The following is an 11,829-nucleotide window of genomic DNA, read 5'->3' as shown; positions in this document are numbered from 1 at the left end:
ACAGGGTATTAAGGTCTTTTTCTTTAGATTTATGGAAATCAAAGTTGCAGGTCTTAGTTTCTTACCTTTGTTCCAAAAGCAAATTGCCCTAAGATCTTTTTAGATTTCTAGGCTTAGCCTAGGAATCAACAAAATTAGAATTAAGATTGAAGATTGTAATGAAAAGATACCTTGTCTAGTCCGACTCCTATCCCTTCCAATAAAAGGGAGGTAAAAATATCCTTTGAGTGCAAGATGTACTACCAAACTATAGATGGACATATTGTTAGTGGTTCGGAATGGGTGGTTTCTGAAGTTTTTTTTTATTGAATCTAAACTGTTTCAGTTGGTGGTGGAGGAAGGAGGGAATTTTTTCTCCCTTAAGATTTTTTAATAGGGAAAATACTACATACAATCAGTTTTTGTGGGCAAGAGTGCAGCAATTTGGTTAATGCGAAACCTAGAACACATCGTGATTGGAGTCAATCCAAAGCAGCTCTTCACACTCAAGGTAGGCGATATTGCTTACACTTTGCAACAAGGGTCAAACTCGATTGGTCAGTATTTATCAGTGACTGAGCTTAAGGTAGGCGGGTTGCGGAGATCTATCATCATCCTTGCCGGAAAGTTGTAACAAGGATGGAGGGACTTTGGGATTGAACTAAGAAGAATGTTGGAACCTTCCCATTATGCGTTGGGTGGACTGAAATTTGTACTGTGCAAGTCTAAGCAAATTCTAGAGTTTCATTCTTGTAAATGTGTTCCCCCCCCCCCCCCCCCCCCTTCTCTCCTGTTTTGTCTTTAATATGTTTGTGGTGGCTAGCTCAACCCCCACTTTAATAAAATAAAGACTGCCTGCTTTTGCCAAATTGCGGAATATTTATATGTGTGTGTGTGTGCATGTAGAATTGTTTTTTGGCATCACCTTATGCACCTTAAACATTGCTTGAGGCACTCACCCAAGCACTAAAGGGTGTGTAGGTATATATGTGTGAGTGTATTGGGAATTTGTTTTAGGCATTGCCTCATGCACATTAAAGGGTGCCTGGGCATTAGGTGAACATCTCACTAAAGGTGCCTTGCCTAGACTCTGAAGGTGAGCACCTCACTAAAGCCTCCTAGCTTCAGAGCTTTTGGAGGTGACCTTAGTGGCAGCTCATCTCACCTGAGCACGTAGCTTACTTTGGACCACACTGGCTTTAGCTATCAAATCAAGTTATATTGCTCAAGCCCAACATAATACACCAATTAGAAGAAATTTCTTGCTCATTTGCTTATCCTGATACAAAGAAACACTCTATAAGCATTTTTTTTCATCTACTTATCATCTGAATGCCTTACATATCTCCTTTTGTTAACATCTCTTGAGAACATATAATTCAAATTTGTTTACCCTCTTTCTTTCCTTTGAGTGCCTCACTAGTGCATTCAATGTAAAATTTATGTGGCCACTTAATGCAATGCATCATTTAGTAATAGTTTAGATCCATTCTAGCTTTTATTGATAACTGTCCATGAATATCTTCAGTTGTGCTCAACATATGATGTTCCTTCTTGCAGAAAGGTCAATTTCAATGGGTGTGTCATTTGCTGCATCAAAACCACCCAAAACATAGCCCTCTTTGGGACCATCCACTGCCCCTGGACCTTCTCCACTTTACCAAGGTATTACTGTGCTCATAATATTAACAGCTTGACATTACGTTGTTGTTAATAGTTTTCTCTATCTTTACTTATACATGTCAGGTCCTAGCAGTAATCCCTCACCAATAAGTGGTCATCATCGTCATCATCAGCATGTTAAACCTGATGCAATTGCTCCATCCCCTTCAAAAAACCATGGTAATATCCATATGTCAAATTGAATTTGCCTACTTGAGAGTCTGTGTTGCTCACACGTACTTTGTATTAAAAAAAAAAAAAAAAAAAAAAAAAAGATACTGAGATATCTACAATGAAATATGGCCATACCATTGTTTATAGTGCTTCACAACTTTGTAAGTGAGAATGCATACCTAATATAAGACTCAAGACATTTCAATTTTGGACATGATATGTTTAGTGGTAACTAGGAGAAGTAGATGATTTTTTATGCGTGACTCTTTTGTGTGCCCAAATGTCTGTAAAGAACCCTTATGCAAAAAGCATAAGTATCAAGATATCAAGAACACTTAAAATATGTATGACAGATAAATTTGACAAGTAACCTTGTTTTTAATTTTTTAGTGTCTGCTGTCAAAAGTTTTGCTTCTTGGTGAGGCAAATATCAATTTTTTTGCCTTGAAATTTGCAAGATTAAAAAGTTACCACCCTATAAGGTTAAGCTGGCACTCATGCCTTTTCTATTTTGTTTCAGATGTTATAATAGGTTTTTTTTTAAAAAAATTATAAATTCAAATAAAGCCAGTGCATATTAGGAAAATCAATCAGTGGCCTCTATCTTTTAAAAGAGGAGCATATTTTGGGTGGAATACAGGATCAAAAAAATGGTAGAGAAAAAAGTCTTTAAAAGTTGAAGTCAAAGTGTTCTTATGATAAAATAGAAACTATCACTTAACAAAAATGGTAATTGTACCGTCTCTCTCTCTCTCTCTCTCTTAATGCCTTAAGTGTGTGTTTATACTAGGGAAAATGGTTTGATTTTTATTTTTTTGGTAAAGTGACTCACATACCCTATGGAATAGAAATCGTTGGTAGTTTGAAATTTTGAACATTAGTTGAAAGATTGATCATAATATCTTGTTCACCTCAAAAGCTAGAATGAAAGTTAAAGGTCTTTTTCTGTTGCTCGTTTTGAGTTTTTTAACCACTCATGTACTCGTTAACAGATATTTTGGCAGCTTGTGATCAAATTTGTATAGAGCCACTTACTGCAACTCCCATTGGTTCACCTTGTGGTTGTGTGTTTCCCATGAAAGTCAAACTTCTTCTGGATGTAGCCACTTTATCTGTTTTTCCAGTAATGAGGGAGATAGAGATTGAGATCCGGAAAGCACCTATTTGGAGCAAAGCTATGTTAAAATTATGGGTGTTATTGCTAATAGTCAAAATCAAGAAAGTACAGTTGTGGATATTAACTTGGTTCCACTGGGAGAGAAGTTTGATAATACTACTGCAGTACTGACATCTGACAGATTTTGGCATAAGAAAGTGCCTCTAAATTCAACTCTTTTTGGTAACTATGGAGTGCTATACATTAGTTATCCAGGTACCTACCCCGATTACCTTTAAATTTCTAGCAAAAGGGGAAAAGAACAAAACGGAGTCCTTCAAGTATCCTTCTTTTTTATTTTATTATCATATTTTCGTCACTGAAATAGTTTTCATCAGGGATTCCTTCTTCACCACCTTATGGGAGTTACATTGGCAATGGACCAACAGGAAGTGTTGGAGACCTCCCAATCACAGCAAATTTTATCAACAAGAACCAGCAGATGAACCTCAAAACCATTGCCATAATATCTTTGTCTGCATTTGTGCTCGTATTAGTTTTCATTGGAGCATTCTCTATCTTTTTGAAGTGGAGGAAGGTTAGAAGACCATCAAATGCCGTTGGTCCAGCATTTACACTCTCTACAAACAAAAGATCTGGTAAGTTTATGAATTACTATGTAGATGCTTTTACTCAAATGCAATGTCATCAAATGTTTTTGAACTTTTTATGGTGAACGATGCTCCATCATGACTGTATATGTGTTAGTCCTCCCTAGCTTGAAAAGTTTGGTTCCTTTGCAGCCACCATTTATTTTATATGCCTGCCTAGTGCCTAATTATTATATATAAATAAAATATCATGAATGTTCTATCATAATTTGTCATTTTTGGTTGCACAAAATCTAGTCATGCCTGGTGAATTATTACTCAAAAGTATTGATGTTGATCTTGTGGCTTGTGGTCATGATTTAATTCCACATTTGCATTATATTTCCTAGATATTCCATTTGTTTTGAGTCATCCTTCTGCTAAAAAATTTGATGATAATGTTCTTATTTTTTTTGTTAATAATGTCTGAAGTAAAGAGGAAAACTCTTTCAAACACTAATAATTTACCAGATCAGTAATATGAACTTTGATGCGGTGAGGAGAACATAGATCTAGCGTAGTAGAAGGGTTTAAGAAGAAATTCCAATAAGAATAAGGCAAAGAAAAAGGATAATAGGAATGAGGTTGGATCTCTAAGCAAAGAAATCATTGCAAAAAATAAAATAAAAAACGAAGCAAAGGGCAGCAACCCAATTACATGAGATGTAGGAGCAAAGAACAAAAAAAGGAGGGGTAAAAAAAGTCTTCAAAAGCATGCTATAGAAGAGATAGGAGATGTCATAGTCCATTCAAATAAGGTCTTCAAATGCAAAGCATAATCTCAAGGGAGTCCATGAACTTCGGCACTTTGGCCCCTCAAAGTAACATGCATTCCTTTTTCTCAAAAGACACCACATTAGACACAGAGGAACCACTTTCCAAATCCTCTCATTACTTCTCTTGCCAAAGAGCCTTGTACAACATGATAAACCCCCCATCACAAAATAAAGCATTACCTAGGAGACACCAAAGAAGCATAATATCATAAACAACTCCCAAGTCATCACAAAATGTGGAAAGAGATCAAATCTGAAATTTCTTGAAGGCTATACAAAAAGGATGCCCACAATTTAAAAAATTCTATGTATGAAAGCCTTCAGCAATTCTAGAATTCTAATCTTTCATCTTATATATAACAATTAAATCTCTTCTTCTTTACTCTCTTCTGGATTGGAGTGCTGCTTTTAACTCTTTTCCCTGTTCTAATTTATTAGATATGTTAGAGTTTTGTAATTTGAGTGTTTGATGTACTGCTACTCAAATACACCACCAGTGTACCTGGGTTTTCTTTTCTTTTTTTAATCAATAAAGTTTTGTTACTTATCAAAAATAAATAAATAAATCTTAACCTACCAACTTCATTAAAAGTCACATGCTAGTCAAATGACCTTTTGAAATACTCGAGACATAATAATAAATGAAACATGAAATATAGAAATAAAAGAGAATGGATTGATGGGCCTTTTTTTGGGGGGGCTTAAATTTTCATTGGAGAAAATTCATCCTTAGTTGGGCTTCAATTCTCTACAATTTATCGGAGTTCCAAATAATATTTTCTATCTTTTCATTCTTTGTCTTCTTAAATGCATCAAGAAATAGTACTTATCAAAAAAAAAAAAAAAAAAAAGCATCAAGAAATAGCTACTTAGCCTTAATATGCCAATAAGAACTTCTGCTTAACAAGGTTTGGGACATTTCTTCAATTTGTAACATGAACAAGTCACATAGAACAAAGTACCGTCATCTAACACCATACAACTTTGTTCTAAAATTGGCTTAACCCCATCCATGTATCTCTTAGAGCTTGTCGAATTGTGTTTTGCAGCTCTTGCTCCATAAATTCTTCCTAAACACAATCAAATCTTGTATCTTTATCTTCATAAAAAGGAAGATTATCATGATTCAACATTATGCCAATAGAAAAATTGGCATAATGCTGTTTGGGACTTCCTTTGGGCGCCAAATTCAAGGAGGTATCAATATGGAATCTTATTTTAGAGAAGATGGAACAAAGATTAGCAGGTTGGAAGAGGCTTTATTTATCTAAGGGAGGTAGGGTCATTCTTATTAAAAGTGTCTTATCCTCCTTACCTACTTATTTCCTTTCCATTATTCCTATACCTAGGAAGGTTGCTAATCCTGTGGAGAAACTCCAAAGAAATTTTCTTTGGAGTGGTAGTAATGATGATTCTAAATTTCACTTGGTGAATTGGGCTAAGGTTTGCAAGCCAATGCGGGTTGGGGGGCTAGGTATCAGACGATTGAGAAGTTTTAACACTGCTTTGTTGGGCAAGTGGTTGTGGAGGTATGGTTTAGAGGTAGATGCGCTATGGAGGAGGGTCATAGAGGCAAAATATGGGAATGTTTAGGGTGGTTGGTGCACGAAAAACGGTGACTAGTTCGTATGGTGTTAGCCTCTAGAGGTTTATTAGAAGTGGTTGGTTGAACTTCTCTAAACTGTTACAATATGATGTGGGTGATGGTACTAGAGTGAAGTTTTGGAAGCACGTGTGGTGTGGGGATTGTTCCCTCAAAGAGGCTTTTCCAAAACTTTACGGTTTTAGCAGAGCAAATGATTCATCAATGGCGGAGGTTATGGGCTGGTTTGGTGGGCAGCTGCATTGGAGTTTTCTTTTTCATCGTTCACCACAAGATTGGGAGGAAGAATCTTTTGATTGGTTCATGGACATTGTTTACTCTTCGATAGTGCAATGGGTTGGCCCTGATAAGGTTTGTTGGAAGCTAGCTAGGAGTAGAGGGTTTGAGGTTAGTAGTTTTTATGTTTCCTTCTACCCTCCTTCCCTTTCTTTCCCTTGGAGGTTGGTGTGGCACTCAAAGGTTCCCCGAAGGGTGGCTTTCTTCTCATGGTCAGCTTCTTACAACTGATAACCTTCGCAAAAGGCGTATTGTTGTTCTTTTTTGGTTTTACATGTGTAAAAGGTGTGGAGTAGGTGGATCATCTTCTACTTCATTGTCCCTTAGCTAGGGAGTTGTGGTCATTGGTACTTTGTTTGTTTGGGCTGCATTGGGTTATGTCACTTAAGGTTATTGAGTTGTTTGAATCTTGGCAAGGTAAATTTAGGCGACATCACAATATAGTTTTTTGGAGACTTTTGCCGCATTGCTTGATGTGGTGTATTTGGAGGGAAAGAAATGCTCGCTGTTTTGAGGGATGTAAATGGTCCTTGCTAGAGAATAAGTCTTTTTTCTTACACACTCTCCTTGTTTGGAGTGTGGCTCTGTCACGTTTTTCTTGTTTTTCTCTTCCTCTTTTACTTGATTATTGTAATTTGGGTTCTTGATTTTTGCCCCCAAAGTACATCCCCAATGTACTTGGGTTGGCTATTTTGTTTATTAATAAAAATTTTCGTTATCTATCCAATAAAAAAAAAAATGATTAAACATCAGATCATTCCAAGTAAAAGTATCCATCTTCACTAAAATTTTTCAATTTTGAATTCCATCGAACAGTACTAGGTTTTGCAAATTGTGTGTATGCAAATCTTTCGTGTCCAAAAGAACACTCATAGGACTTGCATCGAAATCTTGATGTGCATTACTTTAATAAAATAATTTCTTTAATTTGTATTAATTACTCACCCCTAAACCATCATAAAGAGAATCCCAGTTTGTGACGCAAACTCTTTCAAAATTTTCATCCTTCAATTCAACTACACACACCAACTGATCTTCCAACCTACCTCATGCTGCATGCTCTATCTGGTATCATGAAAGGAGTTTTCATCTTCTGTATCATCATTCTCATCCTCATGACCACTTTCCAATATGTCCAAGGGGTTTTAGTTTCCTTCCAAAATCTTCATATGAGTCTCCCACTGGTTCCCATTGCTGAAAAGAACAGCTAGCAATAAATCTTCAATAATACGCCTCATCTCATTATTTTTGTTTCAACTATCTTTGATTTCCTCTACCCTCATGATCTCTACCACCTTTGACTCAGATATGAATTTTTTGGCTTAGATCTAGGATCTTTTGCTCTAATACAACTTGATGTGGTGAGGACTTACATTTAGCATAGAAACAGAAATTCTGGCAATAAGATTAAAAAAAGAGAATAAAAATATAAATTGAAGTTGGAACAATTAGATATCAATTTCTAGGCTCGAAGCTCAAGAAGTATTCAAATATGAAATTTCATAAAATGGATAGGAAAAGGTTACCCGCAACAATTCAAAAAAATGTTATATATAATTAGTGACTCACCAAGAGCCTTGTAACTCAACTAGCACCATTTGGTGTTTCCAACGAAGATATTTAGGGTTCAAATTCCTCCATCCCCCCAATTATCGATTTATTAGGAAAAAAAAAAAAAGCATTTGGTGACTCTATTTATGAAATAGGTTAAATGTTAGTCTTTCAAGACTTTTTTTTTTTTTTTTTTTGATGTAATAGATAGATGTCTTTCTAGACTTCTAGTACTTCACGAATCATAATAGTTGCAAATATATGTGTTTGTTTGGATGCAATACAATTGCCAAGCTTGTCTGACAACTCTGACCATCCTAAATAATAATATAATATATCTATATATCTATATATCTATATATTGATGAAATAATATATGCTTGTTGAATGTCTATTGTCTATTACATTACATAATATATTATAATATAAGATATAATAGTATTTTTTATTATAAGTTCTATATTTAGATTCAAAAATGATGGTTTGAGTTTTGAGTAATTAGCTTAGAATTTATGTATTTATATATTATATTTAATAATAATTGGAGGTTTTGTTTGGTATTGGGTATGTAAATATGGTAGTTTACACATGGTTACGCTACTAAAAACTAGGTCTACAAGTTATATAACTAGTTTATAAAATTAATTGGTTATACAACATCTTTATTAAGACATGTTGTACCTGTTTTTAGTTTTTTTAGTTTTAAAAAAAAAATGTTCAAGCTGTGGGGTTAGCAATATATTGTAACTATCTCAAATTTTTATTTATTTTTTATAATCACATTTCAATTGGCTACTTGGATTGTTTTGGTGGGACATTTCCAACTATATACATGCTGAAAACTATCCTAATTTGATTAGATCTATCTATTCTTCTTCATCGCAATCCTTCCCCTTTTTGTGGAAGAGAGAGAGAGAGAGACAGAGAGTTTTTTGACATTCTATTTTAATATATAACAAGTATTTAGTTAGTAATTTATGCAAATCATGAATTTTTTAAGGATAAATGTAAATCTTGATTGTATTTATTCTATATTACTATTTATAAGACTTCTCCTATTTATGATTGACTTTTCTATAGTTCAAAAATATCCTTACACCCTAACAAAATTTTAAGACAACCTAGTAAAATTATATTTTTTAACTCCACTAAAACATTGCCTACAAAACATGACCACTCTCTTATTGGTTTTCAAATTGCAATTAGATTCTTTAAAAAAATAAAAAAAATAAAAAGGGATAAGGATAAGTATTTTTTTTTTTTTAAATTGAGTAGTTTTATTTTATTTTATTTTTTAAATTGGAGGGATTTTATTTTTGGATTAAAAAGGAAAACAAAAGTCTAAATTTTAGGGGGGAAAAAAATAGAATCAAGGCGTAAATGCACTTTTGGTCCCTACATTTTTGGGATAATTTCTATTTTGGTCCTTACATTTCTATTTTACCACTTTTAGTCTCTAAAACTAAAAACGCGTTTTATTTTGGTCCTTACCGTCACTCATTTAACAGAAATATCCTACGTGGCAAACAAAGTGCACTATTGCCACAGTAAATGCTGACATGTCCATTAAAATAATATTAAAAAATGCTACATTAGCATCCACATCAACATCTAACTTAAAAAAATAAATTTATCAATTTTAAAAATTATAAAAATTATAAAAAACAAAAAAACATAATTAAAAAAAAAATGGTGGAGTTTAGATCTGTTATGTTTGTGCTTAGTTTCTTTTTCTTCTTCTCCCCCAAATATTTCTCTTAGTTTCACCGTCTCCAATTCTTTCTTTTGTCTTCTTTCTTTGTTCCTCTTTTTCTTCTTTCTCCCTCTATCTTGGTGCTTAGCCTTCTTGAACTCTTTAAGCAAGTTCCTCCATTTCTCTCGTCTTTGATGAAATCTACTTCCACAAGTGCTTGTTCAACTCCGGCTTAGACCCTCATCTCTCAGCTCTTGTCTTGGACACACATCTTGGCTCGTCTTGACTTCGACTTCGACTTCGTTGTCGCCGCCACTGTAATTACCGAGAATCATTTGCTAGTGCTAGTGGTGAGAGTGGGAGTGAGTGTGAGGGTGAGGTTAGGAAGCATGGTGAGGTGGCAGGTTGCCGCCGCTAGCGCCATCATATGGGTTTCCAGTTAGATCTAAAACCCCTCTCCCTCCTCACTTTCTCATCTCTCTCTCTCTTTATCTAGGTTGAATTTGCTGCATTTGTCATGGATTTTTGATAAATTTGAAAATGGATAATACGGGTTTGTGAAAGAAATTTTTGGGTTTGTGATAGAGAATTTGTTGGGTTTGTGTATAAGGGGATTAGTTGGGTTTGTGAAAAAAGTTTAGATCTTAGGATTGACATCAAAAATTTGGTTGGTTGTCAACTTTGGAATTTTTTTTTGTGAAACTGAAAATTTTGTTTGGTTGCCAAGAAAATGGATAAGAGTATCTTAATTTTCCTCAAAACCAATCAGAGTTCAAGGATGGAGTTCTTCACTACCTTGAGTCCATTGATTGCCGGGGTTTGTGTGTGTTTTTGTGTTTATGTTTATGTGTTTGGTTGACAAGAAATGGCAAGAAAATGCTAGAAATTTTGGGTGTGTGTTGTTATATTTAAAATTTATGTTTCTGTTTATTGTGTTCTTGTTGAAGATGAATCTAGATCTAAATTTTTATGTTTTTTTTGAATTTTAATTCTGCTGGTTTTTTTGGGGGGGGGGGGGGGGTAAAAATTGATAATTTTTTTTTTTTAATTAGATGTTGATGTGGCATTTTTAATATTATTTGATTTGCCACATTAGCATCAATAGTGCACTCCGTTTGCCACGTAGGATATTTCCGTTAAGTGAGTGATGGTAAGGACCAAAATGGAATGTGTTTTTCATTTTAAGGACTAAAAGTGGTAAAATGTAAATGTAAGAACCAAAATAGAAATAACCTAAAAATATAGGGAACAAGTTTATTTACGCCAAGAATCAATGTGGAAGTGTTTTATTTGGATAAAAAAAGGAATAAAGAAAACTAAATTTTAGGAAAACTAAGATGAACTTGTTTTTTTTTAAGAAAGGAAAATCTAAGATGAACTTGAGGGAAAAGAAACCTAAATTTTAGGAGTTCATTTTTTTGAATTCAAAACGATTTGTTATTTGACATTGTTGATCTTTTCTCTAAGAAGAAGTCACTATTTATTAATAAGGGTATTTTTTGAATCACATAAAAGTCCAGTTCAATAAAGAGATTTTTTTGGTAATAGTGTGACGTTATTGACTCTATTTTAAAACATTTTTAAGAGAAGTTATTAGAAATTAGATGAGGCCTTTTTTTATTATAAAAAAAGTCCAATTCAAGAAGGGGAATCCTCTTTTATATATATATATATGAGATGGTTTTAAGTTACACTTAGTGTAACTCTTGTACAGTTAACATTTTTTACACCACAGATTTTTAAGAGATCTAACAATTAAAAAAGACATCATTAAATGTTATAGCTTTCCACTTTTTTTTTCTCTACTTATTTATTGTTTTTCCCTTGATTAAAGGGCACTTGTCATTTTCAACAACCTACTTCTCAGATGATTCATCCTAAAAGAGAAATTAAATAGATATTTGATGATAAAATTATATTACAAGAAATAAAATTTAGGCTAAAATGCAAAACTCACCCTATAAGTTTCACAACTTTTCATTTCAGTCCTCTAAGTTTGTATTCTGTCATTTTAGTCCTCTAAGTTTCAATCCTCCTCAATTCAATCCTCCATTAACATTTCATCCATTCTTGCCGTTAGTTTTGACCCTAATTTAATATTTATTTCTTAATTTAAAAAAATGTTAAAAAATCCATAAATTAAAATAGCAAACTAGAACGGCTTCAAAAAAAAAAAGAAAAAAGAAAAAAAAAAAAAAGCAAACCAGAAGAACATGAATACAAACCCAACCTAACCCATCGATAACTGACTAAGAGGGAGAAAGAGAGATCAAGAGACCGAGAGGAAGAGCGAGAGATTGAGAGGGATATGAGAGACAAATCGAGGGATGGCTCTGGCCAATAGTCAGCAGCTCCAGGCCGGTATGACG

The 11,829-nt window shown here is 33.9% G+C and overlaps 1 protein-coding gene across 1 annotated transcript; it reads left to right on the top strand.

Moving 5' to 3' along the window:
* The first annotated feature begins 831 nt into the window (after nucleotides 1-831).
* Nucleotides 832-5,515, top strand: LOC126698671 (receptor-like serine/threonine-protein kinase ALE2). Its single transcript, XM_050396051.1, has 5 exons — nucleotides 832-1,644; nucleotides 1,726-1,821; nucleotides 2,820-3,187; nucleotides 3,310-3,570; nucleotides 5,387-5,515. The coding sequence occupies exons 3-5, from the start codon at nucleotides 3,004-3,006 to the stop codon at nucleotides 5,398-5,400; spliced, it is 459 nt and encodes a 152-aa protein (XP_050252008.1). The 5' UTR covers nucleotides 832-1,644; nucleotides 1,726-1,821; nucleotides 2,820-3,003; the 3' UTR covers nucleotides 5,401-5,515.
* The last annotated feature ends 6,314 nt before the right edge of the window (nucleotides 5,516-11,829 follow it).

Source organism: Quercus robur, chromosome 9 (genome assembly GCF_932294415.1).
Source record: "Quercus robur chromosome 9, dhQueRobu3.1, whole genome shotgun sequence".
Classification (NCBI taxonomy): domain Eukaryota; kingdom Viridiplantae; phylum Streptophyta; class Magnoliopsida; order Fagales; family Fagaceae; genus Quercus; species Quercus robur.
Note: the sequence above shows the minus strand (reverse complement) of the source record. Positions and strands in the feature narration are given on the sequence as shown.

Excerpts from the sequence above, each read along its gene's own strand:
- LOC126698671 (XM_050396051.1), top strand. The coding sequence starts at position 3,004 with ATGGGTGTTATTGCTAATAGTCAAAATCAAGAAAGTACAGTTGTGGAT. Across the intron at positions 3,188-3,309 it reads GCTATACATTAGTTATCCAG|GGATTCCTTCTTCACCACCT; the intron begins GTACCTACCCCG and ends AGTTTTCATCAG.